Source organism: Taudactylus pleione, unplaced genomic scaffold, assembly GCF_031769625.1.
Source record: "Taudactylus pleione unplaced genomic scaffold, aTauple2 ptg000479l, whole genome shotgun sequence".
Lineage (NCBI taxonomy): Eukaryota > Metazoa > Chordata > Amphibia > Anura > Myobatrachidae > Taudactylus > Taudactylus pleione.
Genome location: NW_028284881.1, coordinates 16,128,882 through 16,154,974, shown reverse-complemented (window position 1 = coordinate 16,154,974; position 26,093 = coordinate 16,128,882). Strand labels below are relative to the sequence as shown.

Genomic DNA, 26,093 nt, shown 5'->3' with positions numbered 1-26,093 from the left:
CTTGCAGTACTAACTTTTATCTCTCTTAATTGAATTTCCCTCTCTCCTGGCAAACACACTTTTCACTCCACAAAACTCATTTGCATTTTGCTTGGATGTGTACCAGCATTGTTAGAATGAGTATGATGCTTACATTGTATGTGGTATGCTTGGACCAATAGGGATACATAAGGACATGTTTTTTGTTGGTTTTTTATTCAATTTGATTTTTATTATGTAGTCGATTTTATAGGTGATTTTGAGGTGATCATTCCAAATCGACAAATGTTGCACCATTTTAAATGCACCCACATCGAATTACTTTAAAATCAACAAAAAAAATCGAATAATAGTAAATGTGAGATTTGTAAAGGTGAAAAGTCAAATTAAATCTGTGTCGATTGCAGTAGATTAAAATTGACACAAAAATAAACTCACAAATCGACCTTTAGTAAATATACCCCATGGTATTTCAAAACATATACAGTGTTTTGCAAAAGTATTCAATTGCTTTAAAAGTCAAAATATATGTCTGTATTACAATGACACTTACACAGATTGTTCCAGACAGTATTCTTATTATGCACCAGCAGGCTCTTAAAGTACAATTTAAAATTTTATTGGTTGGTGCCAACAGTAGAGAGTAATCTCATTATTAAAGAACTATATGAATTATGAAATAATAATACCAGAAGCACTAAAATTCTATATTAAAATCTGAATTAAAGATTAGGTCAGCATGGTTTCGCACACAGAAAACAAGAAACTTATCTCTGAGGATGTTGGTGTAAGTAATCCATGTTTTCGATGTTGCTGACACATTAGACAGACTTGCAGTGGTCACCTGTGTGGTGGCGCACTCTGCACTCTATGTGACAGAGGAAGAGCCAGTTGAGACTGGAGCCAGGTTATGTAATCCTCTAATGGCATCTCTACGATATGTTCCCTCACAAACTGCAAAAAAGAGAAAGCATAGATGGTAAGCACAGCACTTTTAATGTTATAAAGTGTACATTGAATAAAACAAAATAGTTTCTACTGTATGTTTTTTTTTGTCTTTATACTTCACGTTAGTGCATTGTTTAAAATCTTGTTAACAAATCGTTGGTGTCATTGTTGCTACTGCTCTCTATGAGGAGTCTAACCCATGTCTATGATCCTTCAGACACCCCTGATGAAAAGATCTTGCATTGTATTGAAATGGAATATATAAAAAACATTTGTTTACTAATGCTTCACTGATGTTGATTGGTTGTTTCTTCATTATTTGGACATATATTATAATTTTGAGTTTAAGAATAAATAAGTTGTTTTTTTTTATATGGGGAGTTATTTATGCTGCTTTAGGGACATTTTTCAAGTTTAATTGATGAGTAGTAAGAATGCATGTATTGCAAAGAAAATAAATGGTTAAAAAATGGATGTAAATTATGTGATTATATACTTGGCATTTCAGGCATATATGCAATGATGGATCCCTCTCCAGGTAAATGTTGCTGTGTGTATCCTAGAGATTACAATGACTAACAGCATCTAAACATGGTGTCAGCTACTGGGGCCAAGCTGCTTGGTAAATCTCACAATAGAGCAGCCCCCATAGAAATCTGTGGGGGCTGTTATTGCAATTGGAAATAGGGGAATGGTAATTTTTGACTGGTACATTACATGAATGGCTAGGAAAAGGCTTGAAAGAATTCTCTCAGTGGTGGCGAATAGAAGATCATGGTCTATTATATTTAGAGTTGAATGTTTGCGTATATACCAGAGCAGCCAACCAGTGTATGGGCTGGTACCGGCATATGCTCAGAAGAGCAAAGCAAGGGCCGATCACTGCACCCCTTTCAAATTTTGAGAAGGAAGGGGTTTCCGGTAAGCTCAGATCCAAACAGTCTAGGCCAATAAACAGTCAGAAAGGACGGTTGATCTTACCAGGGACTTAGTGAGAGTCAAGAAGCAACTGGGTGACAGGTGCCATGAGTTGAGTACCAGGGGTCCCAGACGTTGTGAAATGCTATCATACAAGAGGCTCCATACATTGGAGACTACTGCGTGGGTAGAAGGTCATGAGGGCTTTTTTCAATCACTAGCAACTTGTAGTTGCATTACAAATATGTGGATCAGCCTATCAACATATTTATCAGGTCCAGTACATCATCACAAAATCTGGAGTAACTGGACAATCCCACCATATACGTATAAAAATTTTTCTATGACCACAGTACCTTCAACAAAGATCAGACGTCTGAGAATAAATATTGTAAAGTTTGGTAGCGACCTTAAGCATTCTCTTTGATCATTGTACTAATTGATGGCTTAACAATGAGTGACTATCCTTCCCTATCCAATGAGACTCCCAAGTCTTGTTCCCAAGCCTGCTCAAAAGGTATAAACCATACTCTATAGCGAGAAAATAGTTCTATATATTAATGAGATAACACCACACCCAGGACTATATACACATGTATGCTCAAATAGGTATAAGCCTCTAAGCTTGAAAGATTTAATTTTGGCTTGAATAAAGCCTTTTAGTTAAATATTAGTTAAGTGTGGAAGGAAGAGAATATCTGTCTTGCATATCTGTAAAAGAAGGAGTGAGCTCCCCCACTGGAAAGTAAGGTTGAGCATAAAGTGGCTGAACTTCCTGGAGAGAAAAAGGGGAGGTTATGTTTTATAGGATAACAAATATAATAAAAGTTTACTTTGAGTCGTAATGATGCTTTGCAGCCTATACCTATATCGGAAATAAATTGAGTGCAAATGGTGCAATTCAAGAATGTGAAGCGAAGTCAAATACCAGATTTCTTATTAACATAGGAAAGAAAATGACATGTTCAGTCTGCACATTTTATTATTTTAAAGTACAACAACTGCTTGGAGATCAAACGGAATGAATAGTTTCCTTGCTATTATTAATTATTAACCTTTCTTTTAAAACAAATGAAGAGACGACTTCAGGAATTCTTACAAAACCTTGAAAATGTTTGTCTGCTAATCTATTTCACTGATTCATTTTATTCTGTTTGCCATGGAAAGTCTTTTAAGTAGGTTTGACACTTCAAGGCATTATTTTGGAATCCAGATTAATTTGGGAGTTGGCACTGGCAGGTAATGGCTTTGGCTTCTGGCACACAACATATCTAAATGACTCATCCTTAGCTGTAACAGAGGAAGGGCCATTGGATTTGAAACTTTATCCAGATTAGATAATGATTAGATAAAGTTAACTTGAAGTGTTTGTATTTATTGCTTACTTTATATATATATATATATATACATATACACACACAGTATATATATTTATTTATTGCTTACTTTTTTATATATTTTATTGTACCAACAAGATATTTTTCTTTCACACTTAAAACTCAGTATCTGCAGTATTGCGAACATTAATTTTATTAAATGCATTCCTTTTTTCTAGTAAAAGATTTACAGAATTAATTCCATTGAACAATATTGAGAAATGTATATGCCTGGTTTGAAATATTGTATTGGCTCTTGATTCTTTCAAGCACATCCCTAACAAAACAAGGCATGAGAGCAAAACTATAGTGAATAGTATTTAAGCAATCCAGGAACTCAGTCAGAGTTTCTGGTAGCCGCAAAGTCTGTTAGTCTCATGAAAGCTGCATTACAACTTCCACGTAAAAACGTCAACAGCATTACCCATTTAAAATCCACCACACTGCAGGAATCAAGGACATTGGACTCTTCTCAAGAGCTTCCAGTATTTACTGTACAGATGTGTCCTCATACATCTAGCCTCCTTGTGCGTTAAATAGACCTAGTCACGCCATGCCTTGACGCCGAGCGTCTTTTCGTGCGACATTTCACCTCCAAAAGCGTCTTTTGCGTACAGTGCTGCGAATAGATAGAACAAGTAGCTTCTGCTGATTAAAATGATATGCGGCTTGCCTATGTTCTGTGTGCAACTGCGAGTGTATCTGCATGTGAAACGCTACGTTACAGTGTCACAGCTACTGACGCTGTAACGTAGCATTTCGCATGCACAAACACCTGCAGTTGCACACAGAACATGCCACATATAATTTTAATCAGCAGAAGCTGCTTGTGCATTGTATTCGCAAAGCTGTACGAATAAGAGGCATTTGAAGGTATAAAGTGGCATGAAAAGATGCTCGAAAAGTCATATTGCACTCACAAGATATGTGTGGCGCGACTTGCAGCGCTTGGAGGACAGATGTTTGTGGACCCATTTGTATATGTTTATATGTTATTGTAGCAAATAAATAGGACTACAAAGCACAATTTAGTTAGGCAGCTAGAACCAGGGACCAGGCAAGATATGGAATCAGCCAGAACAGAACCAGCCACACAGACCCAAGAGCCAACACCTGATTAAAACTGCTGGCAAACCAATCACAGTCAACGAGGCCAATGCCCAGGCTGGATAAAAGCTGCCCATCCAATCCAGTTGCAGAAAGAGGAACTTGAAGTCTCTCTACAGGAATTTTAAGTTTTTGAACCTCTTGCTGATCAATAAAATTACCTGCAGCCCCACAGTCAATCAAAGCACTCAGAGCAACTATTTCCTTCTCAGAGGACAGAAGTGTAGGGGGGGCACTTCCCTTCACAACCTCTGCTCTGAATTTTTTCCGCCTTTTGGGGACACTTCCTAACCCAATTATTTTTACTGTCACAATAAAAGTATAACCCACAAACCTTCCTCCTAACTTTTTCTTTGGCAGGAATATGGGTTACCCCTGGTTGCATAGGGTCATCTTGCTCAGTCTTTACATTGTTAGAATCACCTGATTCAAAACTTATTTCTGATCTACGCTCTCTGAAACGTCTATCAATATTATTAGTGAGTTTAATAAGAGAGTCTAAGGATGTCTCCTGTGGATATTAATGAAGAGCATCCTTGACAGTCTCAGTTAAACCCCAACAAAATTGACTTTGTAAAGCGGCGTCGCTCCAAGTGGAATCAATGGCCCACCTACGAAATTTAGAGGAGTAATTCTCAACTGACCCAGAGCCCAGCCTAAATGACCTCAGCTACCATTCCGCTGAAGCGACCCTATCAGGATCATCATATAAAATGCCTAAAACATTAAAAAACTTCTCTACAGAGGATAATTCCTCACAACCCGATTTAAGCCCAAAGGCCCTTGCAATAGTGAAATAATTATACCGACTTTCTGAGTCTCAGAACCTGAAGAAACAGGTCTTAATTGAAAGTATAATTTGCAACTATCCTTAAAGTTGTTAAATAAACTGTGATCCCCAGAAAACCGATCTGGTACAGTAAATTAATTTTAGGTTCAGGAGATAAAGTCTCAGATGCTCTAGAAACAACTTGTTCCTGAACTGCAACTTTCTTAGACAATTCCCGCACCTGACTCAATAACTCTTTTGCTACATTTATCTGCTATGGTTCCATAATGTCAGTTCCTATAATATGAGGTGGGTTGTAATGTTATGATACCTGATGAACTCCTGCACTGTCAAAACCTAAACAAAGTGCCCTTCGCCAATACCAACCCCCTTTCCCGAAGCACACATTTGTTCGTAGGTATTTGGCTGCTGCCTGGACTTCGCACTTAGGAGCTCATTCAAACCCACTTGCTAAGATGCAAACGCTCGCTGCTGCCGATGGTATGCATTGTGTATGCATTGTGCGCATCACAGTGCCCGTGCGCATACCTTAGCGAAAGTTCTCAATGAGTTTGTTCGCTGCGCATAGACAGCCCAGCAGAGTGAGTGACAGGAGAAGCCGTTTGTAGGTGATAACGGCCTGGCCATTAAAAACGGGGGAGTGGAGGTGCAAACACAGGCGTGCCTGAACATCTCAACGGCGTTTTAGAGGTGTGCATAATTATAATACAGCATCATAGTACACTTCACCTGGCTTGTATTTACACTGAAATGCTCGCAGTGCTTGCGGCAGGGTATGGTCAACCTCAAGCGCTGCGATGACATCCAATGTACCGATGGTTGCATACACTTCCTGGACATGACATGCACAAGTGGGCATCTTAAGACAGGCTGGTGGGTGTCTACATACACTATGGGATCGCTCTCTAAGAAATACTGGGCATGCTAATGCATTGCTGTGCGATTGCACTGCCTACGCAATTTGCATACACATGATGTGAGCGGCTCTGAATCAACTCCTTAAAGTAATAACAGTGAAAGAAGCACAGGTATCAAAATATAGACATAAGAATGTGACACTCTAAGAACTCATATAGGAAACTACACCTAGATTCTCAGGAAGTCTCCCATCCAGGAATAAACCCAAGCCCTTACTGCTTAGCTTCCCAATCTAGACAGAAGAAGTCTGTCTAAAGCTAATTGATATACAGTAGTAACATAAATAGCACTCCTAAAGAGTGATTACCAGAATACTCTCCTGTAGTTCCGTCACTGCAAGCTAGTAACAAACATGGTTAAGCAGCTAACAAAAGGGTATGCTGTTTTATTTTCACTACATTAATGATATATACATTCTTAAGCAATATTAATAATTTCAGAATGATAATTCAATAAACATGAGTGTACTTGCAAAACACAGTAATTTCCATAGATATACAGCAAACTGCAGAATAAGACCTTTCAAAACACATGGACTATCCAGAGTAGTATATTAGCCAGGTGTACATCTGCTAGCAATAATATGTAATAGAATGTATCCAGGATACTTAGCAGATGAAGAAACTAGCACTCCATTTGAGGCAGCTTGCAAACAGCTAGAACCAGGAACCAGACAAGACATGGAATCCTGCGGGAGACTCAGCCAGAACAGTACAATCCACACAGGCCCAAGAGACAGCACCTGATTAAAACTGCTGGCAAACCAATCACAGTCGACCAGGCTGACATAATCTTAACAGGTGAACAAGCCAGCATTCCAATGATTCAGTCTAGACTCGACCAGTCAAGTACAGATATAACACCCATACCATTAGTATGAAAATTAAACACCCTTGCATTTCTACATACAGTACCTGTTATCTAGGTTGCTTTCTTACCCCTGAAATAGCTCTAAGCTCCTGTCATTGGGATCCTCCCCTGAATCCTCATGGTAGTATTTCTATCCTATTACTGTAACAGTTTCATCACAATGGATAGGTGAAATAGAAGTGGGATGTACCATACACACAGTATAAACCGAATGTAATTGGACACATTATTTGTAAATAGGCATTGTAGTGGTGTACATATTTCTTTATAATATCTGTTGTAATCTCCTGAAATAATTGCAAGTGAAAGAATTTGAGTATTAAGTAAATGTGATTTTCCTTGATCACAAAATTGGTTTGACGTTTTATGAGGTATTTAGGCATTTCTTCTTTTGCTATTGTATAGTCCAGTGGTTCCCAAACTTTTTAGAGTATCAGCATTGTTTTCATGGCACCCCTAAGCAAAAAAATTGTTATTCAGAAATTCAGAGATGTAGTAAAGTGCAGTAAATTGTGCTTACCTGTCATCCTTAGGTTCAGTTATGTGGTGGTGGACAGGTTTGCGCTTCTGTTTGTCCACATATTTACATTACATTGACCATAAATAATTTGATTTGGTGGTGGACCACCAACCTGAGGCACCCCTGAAAGTGTCCCGAGGCGCCCCAGGGAGCCACGGCGCACAGTTTGGATACCACTGGTATAGTCATTTAAAAATGGTTTTAAAATCTTTACAGCACTAAAGTCCATTACAAGCTACTTACATTTTTTTGGCATAAATATTTTTGTTTTAATGAGGTTATTGATTTGTTATGTTCCACTATTTCTTCATGACACACAAACATGGATGGGGAGGGGGCAGCACCACTTGCTGCCATGACATCTTTAATTTTTGCTTGTCTACAATCACAACAGCAAGCCAGTTAATTTTTTTCATAATACCCAAGCTATAAAAGTTCAAGCAGCCGCTGGTTTAAAAACCTGTAGCAGTATATGACTTAATTATTCTTGCAGTAGGAGGAACACCAGGCTAACAGCCGGTCACTGCAACACTACAGCCGCTGTTATTTCTGCTACAGATATTCTTCTCCAAAGCAGGGCTGCCATCAGAAACCGTGGGACCCAGTAAAAACAAAAAGGAGACAGGGCCCCCCACCTTATCAATTCCTGCCCCCAAAGGCCTGATGGATGCAGAGGTGTGGCGTTGAGCCCTGGTAACTGGATGAAGTGCTAGCAATGAAGCTCCCAGCTCTCCTTGACCTGACATCATTAGAATCAATTATGTGGCATTGAACACACATTCATGCCACTTCTAATTGGCATCTACCAGCCATGGATGAGAGGGTAGAGGCACATATAGAGAGATGGGGCAGAGACACACATGGCTAAGTGGCAGAGGCACAGATGGTAAAGAGGCAGAGACACAAATACTAAAGAAGACAGTGGAATAGACTACATAGGGGAAAACAGAGGCACACATGGGAAACTTTTAAGCACCTCTGCGCCCAGCAGCTATTGCCTCACATTTCTATCTTCTGTGTGATGCCCAAATAAAGAACGGAGGGGATGATGGGGGAAGAGAGGAAGGGCACTGGGGGATGGGCAGATGTGGTAGCAGAAAAGCTTATCTGGTGGCAGCCTAAAATGGGGACCTGTCTGCGAGAGGGGGGTCCAGGACATGTATCTTCACAATCTCGCCATGCAGGTGCCAATAATACCAGCCTCAAAATGGTTTTGACTCACAGAATCAGAAGCAGATCGTGATCATCAACTCCACTTAACTCCCTGTGTTCCCGTGCACCAACACGTGTACTCCCTACTCCCTGCATCCTTCTTATTGTGGCTCTTCACACCAGCCACAATAATCAATCATTACAGTCATCTGCTATTCTCTAATGTATCACCCTTTTCATTTTCCATTCCACTGGAGTGGGCCATACTTTGCTTAAAAACTGTATCAGAATAATTTAAGTCATTATATATGCCTTGAGGGGATAAAACCTCAATTTTGGTTCATGATGTTTTCAGCAGTTGTCAGTTAAAGGTTGTTTCTGGGCTGCTGGTCAGATTTTCTAGTGGGTGTTAAGCCACGTACACACTACACGATATTTTGAACGATAACAATATTGTTCAATCGTTCAAATATCAGCTAGTGTGTAATCGTAACATGACCAGTGATGCGCGCTCCCGCTGGTCATTTACGATAACCCCATTTGGCTGTACATGCAGCCCAATCTGGCGTTATTGTGAGCGATGCCATGCTGTTGAATGCAGCATGGCCCTGCTCATCCCACTTGCCGATGCCGGCACCCCCGCTGCCGATATCGCTGCATACACGTCGTGTAGTGTGTATGCGGCATAAGTTAAAGTGGAGAATTACATTTTCTATCTGTTGTGAGACAGTTCTGCCTTTTTTTATTTTGGAAATTGATCAGGGAAGCACATTTCTTCTTCATTAATTTGTTTAATTGTTACTGCTAACAGTTCAGTGATAACAAATTGCTATTTACTATTCTTGCTGTAACCTGTTCTGCTCTTTTCCTTTAACTTGCTACCTTTTTTTGTTATTCTCCTTTTCCTTTGGTTCTTCCTTATTTCTTTCTCTTTGCCTTTATCCTCATTCCTTAATTCTTTACTCTCCATTCTTTTCTCCCTCTTTTGTCATGTACCATCTTAGCCACTCCCCATTTGCAACACGTTTCAGGGAGGCTGTTGGGCCTACCATTTTGAATGTGGCCTCAACCTTGCATAGGCATGACAGCCTGGTTTCTATCGGTGAAAGGCTTTCGCGGTTGACTGGCCGTAGGCCCTCTCATTTGCCTTTACTTCTGGGCCCCCGCTGGGAGTGTTGAAGTCCATGCTGCCATGCTGGTGCCAGCTGCTGTGATGAGCTCTGATGCCAGCAGGTTTCTGTGAGCTTTTGTTATTTTGTGCAGACTTATGGCTATGGTAGGCAGGCACCTGGGGATCACAAGCATACTGATAATATGTCCCAACCGATTCCAGACGAAAGTGTGGTTAGGGCATTAGCAATCGCCAAGTGTGCTGAAAGGATAGTCCATGTTGGTGTTGGGCACGATGTTAACGTGTCAGCCTCCAGCACATTGGTTGCAGTATATTAGGCAGGTCTCTAGTTGTGTTGGGCACACTGATGACATGTACTGGCAGCCTTAAGCTAGCAGCACAGTTAGTGCATTGGAAGCTGTTACTGGGGCTGTTAGACAGCCGATTAGTGTTGTGGTTTGTCTAGAAGCCCAAACTCCATTTAAGGGGCAGGCGTTGTGGGTAGCCATAATTTTGAAAATGACTGCTACTACAAGACCTGTGACGGTAGCAGGGAAGCCTGTCACTGCTGCAACTGGGGGGTATCTAGGCATGGCAGGGGTGCCCCATACTTATGAGGGTGTGAGTGAGAGGTCAGTGTTGCAGCATCATGTGTGCTATGCAGCGGCTGTTACAGTGAGACTTAACACTGCTGTCGGAGTAAGGGGCCCCTGACCTACTGGCGGGAGTTACTGTATGTTTGGTGTTGCTGGGATAGGTCAGATCTCATCTGTACAGTCCATAATGTCAGATGTTGCCTGTAATGCACCTTGTCATGGGGTCTACACAAGCAGATGTACTCTGGCTTGACATGTCTTTGGATTATGCTAGTACAGACATATATGGTGAGTGTGACTTTGACTTGGATGATGATAGGGTGTTAAGTATTACGTCCGCTCCCAGCAGTACTGATTTGGAGCTTCCCAGCACATGTAGCAGGCTTATTCATAGGCGAATTTGGTCACATAAGTCCGCGTGCAAGAGTCATAGGCATAGTGAGGATAAAGAGGTTGAGGCTTCCTCTGGATTGTCTTCTACCTCTAGTGGCTATTCTGGTTCTAAGTGACCATCTGAAAAGTTATCTAGGAGCAGCAGGTTGAGTTGCCATTCACATATCACTTGGAGCAGTAGTGTTTTTCCTCATTGGAAGATTACGGCGATTTTGTTCATTGAGCTAACACGGAAATGCCATGTGGCAGATTAAAATTTATGGGCAGATCAAGAAAATAAATCATGTCAATGTTTTTGCATTGACCAACAATGCATGGAAGGCTTTATCCATGCTGGAGAGTCCTATTATAATTGGTTTAGCAGTATATAATATACAGATGTATATAATATACAGATGTAGCCACGAGCATCAATGCTGCTATGCGTACGCACGGGCACATGCATTGTGCAGCACTTGCCAGGCTGCGACACTTTGCAGCCATTTACGCCATTGATGTATATGGCATGCCAAATGCATACACACCATAGACATGGGCACACTAGTCGGGCCATCCATACCACGATGCTGTCTGTTATTTTGACAAATGTCCTGCGGAGCATATAAACATTATTTGGTACTGTATCTCCATAAAATACATGCTGCTCTGCTAATGGTTCTGCTTGATAATCCTATGACGACGAATTTAGGCGAAAGCAACATGGGCTTACCATAATAGACTTAGCTTGTAAGGATGTTAAGGTATGGCTCAATGTCACGCAGCCTTAGAAAAAGATTGCTAGGTCACCCTTTCTGCGCCATCCTGTCTTATCTAGCCAATCGAAAGGTAAATGTTTTGACTTGGGACACATTTGATTCAAAGATTATGGTCAATCTGTGGGTGGTGGTGCAAGTGTCATGGTTATGTGGTTGCAGTGGTACTCGTGTCTAGAAGAGGCAGATAGTAGTTTGTGATAGGTGTGACCGTGTGACCGGACGCCTTTCGTCTAGGCAGGCCCTGGTCACGGGTTAGCGCTTTTGAACTCCCACTCACCGTCAGTGACCGCCTGTCACTGGCTCCGCCCACTGTACCGTGGGCGTTTCACGATGCTGCCACCACCAAACTCTACCATCGGCGTTTGGAACCGCTTATTAGGTACACTCAGGCTCCTACCGCCGGCGCCTGGGACCGCTCTGCTGCGTATGCGTCGACTAACACACCTTCTGTTTGGTGTCGGCTGTTCCCACCTGATCCCTCGCAATGGACCAGGTCTGCATGGTAGCTCTCAGAAAACATAAATAAATACGTCTTACATTTCACAGAAATTAAATCAATTTCCTTGATACCACCCAAAAACATTTGGTTTCCAAAGCACAAACAACTTTTCTTTTACAAATTTGCTTGGTATCGTATACAGACACACAGGTGTCTCCCTAGCCCGCATTTCAAAGGAAAGGCTTCTTCAGTTAACACCTAACCCTCCACTGCCAGGCTAGGGTAATTACCATATCCATCCCTAGGTGAGGATGTCTAACGAGCAGTTTGTCTCCAAAGGTCAAGACATTTTACATTTCTATAAGTGCATTTAAACCCATATTACATACAAAAATATATTCAAACATGTCATAGACTATACTACTCCACTTTATACACCAATGCATTGCAGATGCAGTGCTCTACCGCAAAATATGTGTATATTAATACACGTTACTATGAGCCATGTGCAGTGTGCTTTTATACTGTGTCCACTTTTACTGTTTCAGCGCTGGTCGCAGTGGGAGCTGGCTCTCCCTGTCCCGCAGCGGCTATGACACACTCTACCTACACTCCCCCAGTGCAGGGGGCCCAGGCCGCTGCATTAAAAACACACTTATCAACACTCAGCGCGTAGCGCAGAGTATACATTTACAATGGACGCCTGGCGCCTTTTTATCCTTTCAAAAATGGTGGCACAGCACGGGGGTTAACCCCTTCAGTGCTGTGGCAGCCATTAACCCTGTGTGGGCTGCCTCCGGCCACAATACGGTTTTATTGAAGGTTTTTGCCTTCCAATAGTTGGAGTTTGAATCTCCTACAATACTAAGGAGAAAGTAATAAAGGATGGTCATCTTGGGTGCATAATTGGAACTTCTTTGCCAGATTTAGTAATTTCACCTGTTAGAGTGGTGCCTTAAAATCTTCTAGGAAAGTACCAGGATCTATCTTGCCCAGTGGGCCCTTTGGTCAATAACACAATTCCAGAGGAACTTTTTTGGGTGGAATATCAATATTTTGATGACATCTTCTCCCTTTTAACAAAATTGATGTTTAGTCGAATTTTTGGCTATTGCTCTTTGCAATTTCAGGTTAATGGGGTTTCAGCTTGAGGACAGTTTTTGTATTGATAACATGGAATGTTTCAATTTCCTGCATGTTTTCTTTAGTGTCAGCACTTTGTTTTCACTGATGCATTTGTGCTAGTACTGGTGAAGGGGAATGGTGTATTACCTAGAGGATTTTTTGCTGATTAGACCAGCTGGATCCCCTCAAAGGGCACGATTCAATTCAGCGCGATGTAAATAGCGCCGGGAGATAGCTCCCGGAGCTATTAAATTCATCGCGCTGTTAGGTCGGGGAAGGCTCGTTATCGCGCCTTAAACAGGGTGTTTAGGCGCGATAACGGGCATTCCCCGACCTAACTTCCCGGCGCGAGGCTGTTTTCCCAGCGCTAAGGGCAGAAAACAGCCTCGCGCCGGGACTTTTGTCGGATTTCTTCTCTCATCCCCGGAGGGATGAGAGAAGAAATCATTAGTCGGACTTGTCAGCGCGGTGTATTGAATAGCTCCGGGAGCTCATTCCCGGAGCTATTTACATCGCGCTGAATAGAATCGAGCCCAATGTGCTGATGTGTTTTGTTCACGGAGGTCGGTGTTTTCATTGCCTTTAACAACATGCATAAAGGTCTGTTTTACTGGTTGTCCTACCTCAGTATTAAGATTGATATACTTGAAAGTCTGTGTCAGCTTACTCAAGACAATGTTGCACAATTTCCTATATTTAGATTTTGGCTTCAAGCAGAGCTATATTGTGACAAGTTCAGTAATTCTTGGATGTGTTGGGTGATACTCATGGGTAGAGTTTTTTCTTTGAAACTTGAGAGGGCTACAGCAGGTGTCCATCAGCCACATCATTTTGTTTTTGGCGTTTCCGCTGAGATTAGGTGGAATCATACTGTCTTTAGAGTGTTTTGGTCTCAGTTCAATGGGATTGAATTTGGCTGTCTCTGCTGGCTCCCAACTCACAATTTCAATTGTTCACTTATGCTGTCTAGCTCCTTGGGCTTCGGGGCTTACCTGAAGCATGCTTGGTGTATAACTCTTTGGCACGACTCTTCTCCTGCTTGAGGAGTTGTGCAATGGGAGCTTACAGAATAAGCATGTTATTTTTGGTGTGATCACCTTTATGTGGTGCAAGCAATTAATACTTGCTGACATAGTTTTGTGTTGTTTGTCCAGCAACATTGTTTTCAAGCAAAGCATGTATTGAGTGTCATGAATAACATTGCTGATGCGCTTTCTAGATTTATATGGCTTAAATTTAAGGAGTTAGCGTTGAATTCAAATTTCGTTAGTGAGTTATGCCCTTCATACTGTATGTTTGTCAAGTCATCGAGCCAACATGGAGGGCTTAGCTCAGCAATAGCAATGGTTTCAGGACAATCATTCTCATAAAGGAGTGGTTCCCAAACATTCTCAGTTCAAGGTACCCTTAGGGTCTCCATAAATTTTTCAGGGCACCCTTAAGCCAAAATAATTACTGAGCAGTCCTGTTTTTTAGGTAGTTGGGTCAAGATAACGTAATTAAGTATTCAAAAAAGAAAGAGAAAAACTGCTATTCTAACCCATTGCCCCCTCCATTGCTTCCTCCCTTCCTCCCCCTCCATGTCTCTCAATTTGCCCCTCTACATGCCCCCCAACCTTACCTGTGGGTGTGATCATTAGTGCCGTTCTGCAGCATCACTCCTCAGATCAGATACTTACGGTCTTATCTCCCACAATGCACTGTGTAGTAGGACCCCATCAAGCAACAGGAAGCCTCTGGATTCACTGCCTGTTGCTTTACAGTGACAGCTCTACCCCCACTCATCGCAACCCCCTTCCTCAACACTGCCAACCCCTCTCCCACTCATGCAAAAAATATACATATTTTACACAAACTGGCCAGCCCCTTGTCACACCGGTGCCAGCGTTATGGCACCCCAGGCAGCTGCGACGCCCAGTTTGGGAACCATTGTCATAAAGGTATGAGTAATCACCATGTGAATCTTCCTTTTGTTTCGAGACTCTATGTGCGTGGCAAGTACAGGGCAGTTATGACTCGCTATGTTGCGGTTATATTGTTTTTTGTTCACCCTGCTTGCACAGTGTGCATGACTTTATTAAAATATTCCTGCTTACATAACCTATTGACATGAATATTCTTATTTGCTTATGGGACAATGGCCCTCATTCAGAGCCACTCGCAAACAGCAGTACGCTCGTTGCGTTCCGATGTTGACTAACCACGCATGCGTCGGTGTTACACTGCGCATGTGCGTACGGCAGTTTGCGAGCTTTTTATCTGTCGTTCCTAAAATAGCGTACAGGAAGTGACATGTCAAATGTGATTGACAGAACAGGGCGTTTTTGGGTGTTGACGGGGGTGGAGATGGAAAAACGCAGGCGTGGCGAGGCGTTTTTGGGGCGTACATACATTAGCAGATGCGAACGTCAAATGTGTTCGGACCGTCACATACGTCACTGGAACATCCTCTTTCCCTTCAAAATGCTCGCACAGTTTAGGGTCTGGATTACTCGACCACATTGGCGATGGCCGTCTCCTCCGTCCCGGGACTCCACGATGTTGCAGCGATTAATCGCGGGTGGTCACAAAGGAAATTAGTGTTGTATTGAAAATCGGCTTGGTATGTGTTTGGAAAGCAGTTTATTGGGATAGCACAAAACCGTACGCAGGTGGAAATCATACCTGCTAATGTCAGGATTACACAATCAATTGGCGTACATTTTTTGGGGGTTTTTTTGGCCTCAATTTGTTGTTTATGGCCTATTGTGACAATAATGTCATCATGTTTTAATTAGCTCCCCTTTTTTTTTTTAATGTGCAATTTGCATCGTTATGTGTTTTTTTAAACGTTCCTTCAAGAGGCCTTTTTTTTATACAAATGAAATGGTTTTTGGTGTCCTTTTTTGCCTTTAGGGCCAGGATTAAATGTAACCCATTTGTCCAATAATGTCACAATACAATGTCAGATTTTTTTCATAAATTTATTGTTTAAACACAAACCAATTGGCATAATATTTTTTTTTTGTTTTTCTGCCAAAGATACTTTTTTTCATAAAAAAAAAAAACAATAACTGATAACATAAACGTACAAAAATAACTTAAAAACATTTCACAAGAAAGGAGAGGGAAGTTTTGACCAGAAAGGAATATGAGCCAAGCACAGAAGGAGTGTGGGAAAAGTCGCCATTGCTGTCACCGTTTTTTCGCCCGTTTGGCTGGGGGAGGGTGGGCGCCAGACCGGGTCCGGGATGCCATCGGGCTGGCCTGTCCAGAGGCAGATGTTGTGGCCTCTGGACTAGGCACAGGGCTAGGCACATTTGGAGGATTGGCTGATGTTGTGCCAGAGGTGGAGGATCCAGATGTTCCGGCAGGAAGGGAGGTCGGCTCCACCATGTGCTGGCGAACGAGCTGCTCCAGGGCATCGGCGATGCGGATGTTGGCCCTGGTATTTTCCGCCAGGGCCTGACCAATGGTCACGTTGGCCGCAGCATTTTGCTCCAGGGCCTCAGCCACCCGTAGCAGACTGGCGTCCATCCTCTGCAGAATCTCCGTATGGAAATCCGATTTGAAATTGAGTTCTGTGAGGAGGCCCACTGCCTGCGAGGGGGCACGCCCTGGACTGGCTTCTGCAGGGTCCTCAGCCGGATGTACTGGTTCCTCCCCTGCAGAGCCAGCAGAAATTCTGCGGCCAAGGCTTCCCTCTGGAGCAGACTCATCCGCCTGTGTCTCTGTTGGAAAAATGAGAAAAGACTCACACTAGAATCTACATATTGGCACAATAGCATTTCAGAGTTGGTGACATCACAATACTTACCTGGGCCAACATGAGGAGCCGCAAAGTCTGGCATGTCCGTATCCATGTTGGACACGCCAAACACCTCCACAGGCTGCACACACCCCTGTGCCAGCTCTTCTAAATCCGTCAACTCCAATGACACAGGGGTGGGACCCCCACCTGTCCCCCTTGCATGCCTAGCCCTGTCCGCGAGTTTTTGCTTTAGGCGATATTTGAAGTCGCCCCATCTGTGGGGAAAAATGGAAGCCATTATCCTTTGGTTTAAAATGGGGTTTGTTTTTAGGGGGGGCAAGGGTTTACTTACCGCCGTTTGACATCCCGGGCTAGACGGACATAATCACCCACCGTATTGACAGCAACGGCTACCTCTTCCCACATTCTCCACTTCTGGCTTAGACTCATATTCCTGTCTGCCTGTGGCAGGATGTCCACACACTTCTGGATCAAAACCTCCATCTCCTTTCTTGTGAAATGTGGCTGCCTTTTTTTTTTGGCCGCTTTGGCCGGAATATTGGGCCCAGCAGCCTCTTCCATGTCATCCTCCTCACCTATTTGTGTAAATTTACAGAATTCACAAAATCACAACTTGCCTCATTTAATGTTTCAAATTAATCGTTGATAGAAAATGCATGAAAGACTTACCGCCTGACTCTTGGGCATTTTTTCCCTGGTCTGTCGCCATGTCTGCGGTCCAAACAAGAAATACACCAGAATTTGAATGTGTTTTCGTGACGTATTTATACATGCGTCCTTATTTTGCGGCCGCATCATTGATTGTGCGGCCCTATGATCCCTCCTTAATTTGTGCGGGAAACGAAACACTATTTATGGCTTGGTGTGTCTCAAGTCGAGGTGGCGTTTTTGGATTGTTGGAGGTTATCTTGGCTGGAGTTTATTGATTGTGTAGAAAGGAGTTGGAGGTTGGAGAATCGTTTGTTGGTTAGATTTGCGTTTTTTTTTCCGTTATCTTTGTTGGTTTATATTTTTGGGACCTCGTTTGTTGATTTGGTAAGTTTTGTGAAGTCTAACTTTTGTTCAATTGTTGTTTCATTGTGTTTCGTATATTTTGTAATTTTTGGATACCTAATTTATTCTATTTTAGATTTTGTTTATTTTCGACCCCAAAGACCTTTTGATTTTGTATCTTAGATATTTGCTCTTGGTAAGTCCATTTTTTAACTTGTATTAGCGAACTATTTAGCACATTTTTAGTAGTTACTCTTGTGACTTGTATTAGCGAACTAATTAGCGCATTTTTAGTAGTTACTCTTGTGACTTGTATTAGCGAACTAATTAGCGCATTTTTAGTAGTTACTCTTGTGACTTGTATTAGCGAACTAATTAGCACATTTTTAGTAGTTACTCTTGTGACTTGTATTAGCGAACTAATTAGCGCATTTTAAACAGCTTAATAATCATTCTAACTTTTTGATGGTTTAGCTTTCGCTTTTTGAGCCAACATTTCGACCCGTTTTGATGTACTGTGTTAAATGTCGCTTTGCGGTTTTGCTAAATGGGTGTTTGGCATATTTGAACTTTGGTCTAGCACAAAATGTATCCACAAAAATGCACAGAGTGAAATGTGTCAAGTAATTTTGTTGTTTATTTTCAGTTTGGACGTATCATGACAATACCCCGGCATGTAAGCAGCAATGGATGGTATCATCAAGCTAAGTTGTTTTAATATAGTTTGGGGGTGGGTCAAAAGCCTTACTTTTAAATTTTGGAATTTCAGGTTGATCTGGGGAGGATTGTTCTGGCCATGCTCCCGGAAGCCGACCAACCTCAATCTCATCCCAGGCGTAGGCATCGTAGGCATGCAAGGCCCCAGATATTTCGAACACGTGTCACCCTTTTTGGAATGCCCGATGATGAGGTTTTAAGACGCTACCGTCTACCTCCCAAAATCATCATAGACACTCTCTCATTAATAGAAAGTGATCTTGAGCGGCAAATTGACAGTCCAACAGCAATACCACCACTGACGCAATTTATGGCGGTGTTACATTTCTGTGCCTCAGGATCGTTTCAAACAACGGTGGGAATAGTGGCGGGCATCTCCCAATCCTCCTTTTCCCGGATCCTGAGGGCAGTGATGGAGGCACTTTTCAAGCACCTCCATCATTTTATTCAAATGCCTTTGGATATGGGTGCCCTTAGTGTGGCCAAGGCCAATTTTTACCAAATAGCTGGCTTCCCACACATCATAGGGGTTGTGGATGGTACTCACATACCACTTCAGCCTCCAGCACGGCTGGAGGCAATATTTCGAAACAGGAAACACTATCACTCCCTGAATGTAATGGTGGTATGTGATGCCTCCCTCCAGATCCTGTCCCTGAATGCTAAGTTACCAGGAAGTGCACATGACTCCTTCGTCATCCGGCAATCAGGGATATGGCAGAAATTAACCAACCTACAAGCTGGTGATGCGTGGCTTCTGGGTAAGTGGAGACCTTTAGTACATAACAATGTTAAGCTTGATACACAGTGTTCCTGATGTTGTCTCTTATTTTTCACAGGAGACAGTGGATACCCTTGCATGTCCTGGCTGCTCACTCCTTATTTGGCTCCCACACCAGGCCCACAAAGTGAGTATAATTCCGCACTTACAGCCACCAGGCAAGTGGTGGAGCGCTGTATCGGCCTTTTAAAAGGCCGATTCAGATGCCTCCACCGCTCTGGTGGCGAGCTCATGTATTTGCCGGATATGGTGTCGAAAATTGTGGTCCTGTGTGGGATATTTCACAACATCGCCATAAGGAGTGGTGTCCCAATGCAGCCAGAGGATGCCTTACCTGAGGATGGCCCCCCCGAGGTTGGTCGGAGGTCAGTATGTGGGGGGGCCATACGCGATGATGTGGTGGCCAGATTTTTTAGGTAAGTTTGACACAAACTACAGTGTTTATACCTAATGTGTTTGTGTTTTTTTGCGAGCATCTAATTTATTTTTATTTTTTCACCATCTTCTGTTTGTTCACATAATCTTTGCCACTCCAACCCTCACTACTTCCTGCTACCCTTACCAAACCTGGATCTGGTGATTTTGTCCATATATTCTGGAACCCATATCGCAACGCCATGTTTGTGGAATCATGTTGGCATGGTCCTTCGTCAACCAGTTCTTGATTGTTTTTTTTAATTAAATATTTTATTTGTATGTGTTGTATTTGAGATTATCACTGTTTTTTTGTTTTGGGACTGACCACTTTGATTTCTCATTTATGTTGTGAATAAATGTTTGGAGAGTGAAATAGTCTTCCTTTTTTTGGACGTTAACAGCAAGTGGAACCAGGTTAACACACCTTACAATTGACTAAGGGGTAATCCAGTACTGACACCAGTTGATGTAAACTGAAATATGTTTGCAGGTTCCCAACCCACACCAAAAGGAAGCCTGTCCAAACCTTTGGATTTTGAAGATTGGCCTAAGCAGCTTGCACACCAACTAGGAACCTGTAAAATGGCGAAATATCTAATTGACACTACACCCAAAAAGGGAAATGACATTGTTACTGTTATGTGTTTCTTGTGGCTGTTTAACATACAAATACAAAATACAATCTAACTTTTAAAAAATGGAAATCCGTGCAGGAACAGTCTACTTATGTCAGGGAAAACTATTTGTGTTTTAGAAAAAAAGAATGAGCCAGAACGTATATTAGAACTACAAAATTTATTTACAAAACGAAAAAAAACAAAAAAAACTACTGGCGAAGGATGCCAGACAGCCGGTCAAGGGCCACAAGAAGGCCAATTACATGTTGCCGCATCTGGCCAACACAATCCTCCACCTCTTGACGACGCCTCTGTTCCTCTGTGGGTGAGAAAAGTGTGTGGATTAATAAAACAATAGGGAATCCACATTAAAAAAACAAAAACACAACGAAATCACTCCTAAACCGAAAAAAAAAACCCCAAAACAAAAAGGGGGTGCTGGCAAAAATACAAGGCCTATGTACAAATTCACACAGGTGTGATATGTGTATGTTGAAATCAGCAGGAAGAGGTAAAGGCAAACTGCTAAATCACCAAAAGTAAACCAAACAAGCACGAATAAAGGCACGACACATGATTACATACAAACAGTTTGTGGTTAAAAAAAATGAGAAATAAAAACATACCGGGAGCCAAAACGGGAGCTCCGGAAGTCCCTCCATGTTCCTCCTCGGAGGAGCCTTCATTCCCCAAAGAACGGGGAGGGGTAATGATGGACTCCGGGGAGGGGGTAATTGGAAGAGGGGTGGGTGGAGGAGAGGGGGAAGTGGGACGGAGGGGAAGGAGGCCCGACAGTTCCGGGAGAGGGTCTGGGAAGGCTGGGGAGGAGTGGGGTATAGGGGAAATATTTGGGGTGGAGTGTTGGCTGGGGGTTGGGGATAGTGGCCGGGAACGCCGTCTGGCCGGACGGTGACGGCGTAGTCTTGGCTGTCCTCCTAAAATATGTCAAACAAATTGAGGTTAGTTTCTGGGCAAATCCGGGGCCCAAATGAAAAAAAAAAAAACAGCAACAAAAAACATGCAAAAAGGAGTAGAATGAAAAAAACAGAAATAGAGGGAAAACAAGCACACGCTGATATGAGGACAAATAATTAATAGGACAGACAGGAAAACATGCACACGCAGATATGAGGACAAATAATTAATAGGACAGACAGGAAAACATGCACACGCAGATATGAGGACAAATAATTAATAGGACAGACAGGAAAACATGCACACGCAGTTTGCCCCACAAACACAAACATGAAAACCACAATACATAACACTTACTTTCAACGATCTGCATGCGAAAGCATGCCAGCAAGCGGGGCGTTCGCCGTTGCAGGTCTGACCACCTGCGCTCAAGCTGCCCGATGTTGCGGCGTGAACCCATCGACCGCAGGCGGGACCGTGCCTACGCATACGCGGAGCGCTTCTGCCGGTTGGTGATGGGTGGAGGCTGGCTGGTGATCCGCCTATCCATCACCTCCGTAAGCACCAGCAGCTCGCGCCTGGTGAATGCGGAGGCTCTCATGATGGCAATGGAGTTTTTCATACAAAACATTTTTGATAAAGTGTGGCCAAAATTTCTGATTGGCTAATGTATTTTGGAAATTAACAGGAGCAATTTTATTGGTTAGTGTATGAGTCATGTGTTCAACAGGGCCAGAAATCTCTGGAGAGTTATGATAGGCTTGATGCAGTGACATGCGTTTGCAAATTTAAATAAAGAAATGAACCACGGAAAATATGCGGGGATCCACAGCAATAGAACAATTGTTAATTGTGGTTCACATGTTTTTTGAACAATAAAAGCGAATGTTCCATCCGTACGTATTCTGCGGGTAAACACAAACACGGACAAGAGTAAAGTTTCTTGCATTGTGTTGAAAAAAAAAAAACAATTAAGCTAATTGATACATTGATTGGCATGATACGATTGAGGGAGGTAGGCAGAATAAAGGAGCAGGTAATCGACATCTGACAAGGCCACTTCCGGTTTCACTTGTGCGTGCGTTCCCTTCAAAGCCATTTCGGGGATGTACGCTCGCTATTTCGCACGCTCGTTAGTTAGAGGAGGGGTCGCCGGAGTTTAGGGAGGAATTTTAGATGCGAACGAAAATACGAGCGAGCCATTGAATTTAAATATTTTTGTACGTACGCCTAACGTACGTGCGCCCGCTTGCGAGTGGGTCTGAATGAGGGCCAATGTCAGTTCTATTTGCAGATCAGTTTATGAAGTGTATTTGTTTACAATTTTTGATGGCCATTCATGGTGCATTTCAGGTAAGTTAGTGTTATCACACAACCATGCCCCCCCCTTGTTGCTCTGTTACCCAAGTATTACTGAGCAACATTTATTTATTATTCAGGATTCCGCATTACCAGTCCAATCAGGTGGGTAAAGGATGTTGGGTATCCTTGCCAGCTACTGATGATGCGAGGATTTGTCCGTTGTTATTAACTGATAAGTTTTTGTGGTTAGGCTCCAAGTGGATGTGCATGGCTGATAGATTAGTTTGGGTATGTGTCTTGAAATGATATATGTTTGGTTTGGGGTTACCACCAGTGGATTTCATTACTGACTCGTTTTGCATCGGTGCAGCTACTTCTGCAGCATCGGCAGGCTTATCAGTTTCCAAAATTCAGGTGATTGGGCAATGGAAATCCAATATTTATTAGGATACATTAATTTTGTTAGCTCTACTTTCTTTGTGTTCTATTTCAAGGCTTCTCTACTCAACAACTTTTAGGTGGGGGCCTGCAAGGGACTTTTTTTTTCTGACCAATAAATTGCCTCACCAAATTTAATAAAAAATAAGCTTTACATTAACTCAGTTCTAATTGGCCTTGTCAGATTTTTATTATTTTTACCTAGGGTCAAGTTTTTCCTCTAATTTTGACAATTGGGTATGTAGCTGGTTTACAAGTTTTGGAGTTTATTTACTGATTACCAGTTTTCTTAATTTTATGTCTTGATGTTATTACTATTTGGATAATAGGGAATTCTTTTGTTTTCCACATAGCTAAATCCCTGGCTGCTTTGGATTTTGATCGGTTTCCTGAATTAAGATTTCTTGCTGGTTCGGTTTTCGTGATACATACTTTATGTGTCCTTCTACATCTATCTTCAATACACCACACAGTAGCAGTAGCCCCTGGGGGTACTTCTCAAGTTGATCTTCCTACCTATATACGGGTAAGGCTAAATTTACCCTACTGAGTTAGCAACACCATTTGTCCAGGTAGGCCTTTTCGTGTCATTGAGAGGGGAGTTTAGATACTTTGGTAATGACCTGGCAGTTGGCCCACATCTAGGCCTTCAGTTGTTGGTGATGGGCTGGTAGATGACTCCTATTTAAGCTTGTTTGGTTTATGGTTACAGATGGCCTCAATGAGTTCTTCTCATTCTTGTTTTGCCACCATACCTTATTTAAATATACAATAATAAAGCTGATCCTTTTACTCTGCCATTTAAATCTTCTGTGACTTTATTTTAGATAAGTTTAGCTTCAGATAAATGCTAGGATGGGCAGGCTGACATCAGCAGTTATAGGGTGTGTTTAGTGATTTACCTATGGGAGTGCTTCCAGTGTGTCTATGGTTGTTCCTGCAATCCCTTATTTGAAGAAGTTTGTGAAGTAAAAAAAGTCACACTCCTAGATGTGGCAATCTATATTTGTACCGTGTATACTTCTAAATTTATTATAATTTGAGAAAAAGATATCTCGGTATCTATTATATATATATATAAGTAATCTAATATTTATAAAATTGTAGTCAATTTAAGTTGGGTGTATTATGATGGTAGTTATGTAACACAGCAGGTATGGTTTTAAATGAAACAGCATAAAATGCACTATATAGTACTATAATGGTATGCATACTGTATAAACTTATCAGTTTATTAAGTAACAAATAATGCCTATATCCTTTTCTCAACTATACTATATTTCAAAGTAACCACAAATACAGATTGCCGTATTTAGCAGTGTTCCCGTTTTTACTGATTAAAAAGTATAAATAATCTAATCTATATATTTTTAACAAACTCCATTCACAATCAAAACCTTAAAAAATAAAAAATAAAATAAGTCTTTTTATGTTTAGTCTACAAACAGATTTTTTTTTAACATATTCAACAAGACTTTTTATGTATTTTCTGGTGCTGTGTCACTATATGATGATACTAGTTGATTGTGTTGTACAGAGCACATATCTGTGATTCTGGACAGCACACAGGATTGTGCCTGCACCCAGGGGACTAGGAAAACCTAAGCAGACAGAAACTCCTGTACTATAGCAGGTATCTGGAGGCAAAATAGGCAGCTCATATATAGGAGAGCACAGCATTTATTTTAGGTGCAGTGTCCTCAGCAACACTACAGCCTTTGCTATGCTACTAGGGTTTTTTCTCTGTCAGAAGGTCAGCCTCATGCATAAAATGCACCATCCTGGCTGCTAAAGGATAAATAGTTCATGTCTTGTAGAGATCCTAGCATAAGTTCAAAGATAAGTCACACTATTTTATACTTCTGCTAGCATTTTATGAGCTGTTGTGTGGAGTAGAATTATATTAAGTTAATAGAGCAGTTTACCCTATGTAGTGCTCTCAAGCCAAGGTATAAAACATGGTTATAAATTGTTTGTTATGAAGATGAATTGCACAAAACAAGAGGCATTAAATATAGATGCGTGGGGGAAACTTTTTTTAATCTACTGGTTCTAGTTACCGATATGTCAACATGAGAAATAAAAAACAAATCTGTTTATAGATGCATGAGGAACTTTGGAAAACTGGCTAAGTAAAGAAGATCTGAATTTAAAAGTGAGATATGAATCATAGTTTTATAGCTGTTCCACCATGCCAAAAAGCAATCAGCAGTTTATAATTAAATTGTAAATAAACAAAAGACTGTGAGCTTAAAGGACCATTTGCATGATAATTTACATAGCAGTCTATCACTATCTAGTCATGTTTTACTAGTGGAAGTTGCGTTCTAGGTCTGTGAAAAAAGTGCCTTTATGTAACAAGAAAAACAAAAAATACATTTTATATATATATATATATATATATTATATATATATATATATATATATTCCAAAATTGTCCCGCAACTCAGGAGTAGACAACGATGGGGTGCTTCCAAGGATCAATGGATCCCACATACATACTTGAATTTCCAACCGATGGAAGGAGGCACTCGCCACTTGAATAGTAAAAATAATATTTATTCATAGTCAATTTTCACACTTGTATGGATGCATCTGTATTCTGGTCAACGTTTCGGTCCCCAACAGAACCTTTGTCAAGACCTCATCCAAAAGATCATACATATATATGGTAATAAAAAAAACTCTGTGAAAGAAAAAAATAAACATATTGACATGTCTAACAGGCTCCCCACAGCTAATTTAAATTAGTGAAAAAGAACATGGTTTGCTGGGACCTATGTGCAAATATACATATATACACAGAATAGTGTATATAATGTATATAATGTCTGTGTACAGACATAGAAGATGATGGCAAGTGCAGACACATTTTTTATAGTTAATTTAAAAGTAGACATATTATAAACCCATATATTTATTTATGGTCACTCGTGACTGTAGAGACAACCAGCATGTGTGGGAAATGAAATATACCCCAAAGTGCACTCACACCGGATACCTAACCCCTATAGCCAAAAAAAATGTTAAAAAAGTACCTCATGAGTCAATCACATCATTGTGAAGCCGTTGTATGAGGCAGGGCATATTGAAGATATAATGCCTGCAAAACATGAGGAAATAATGACCTGACTGGTCAGCATAATTCACCGCACATATCAGCGG

At 41.5% G+C, this 26,093-nt stretch overlaps 1 protein-coding gene across 2 annotated transcripts in view; it reads right to left on the bottom strand.

Moving 5' to 3' along the window:
• Window positions 1–292: 292 nt before the first annotated feature.
• The window catches only part of CCDC60 (coiled-coil domain containing 60), a 323,719-nt gene continuing 297,918 nt past the window's right edge, over window positions 293–26,093 (bottom strand). For both annotated transcript variants that reach the window (XM_088449110.1, XM_088449111.1), the window contains one exon: window positions 293–933. In XM_088449110.1, coding sequence (XP_088305236.1) covers window positions 820–933 — 114 coding nt within the window. In that variant the 3' untranslated portion in view covers window positions 293–819. The remainder of the gene's footprint in view (window positions 934–26,093) is intronic.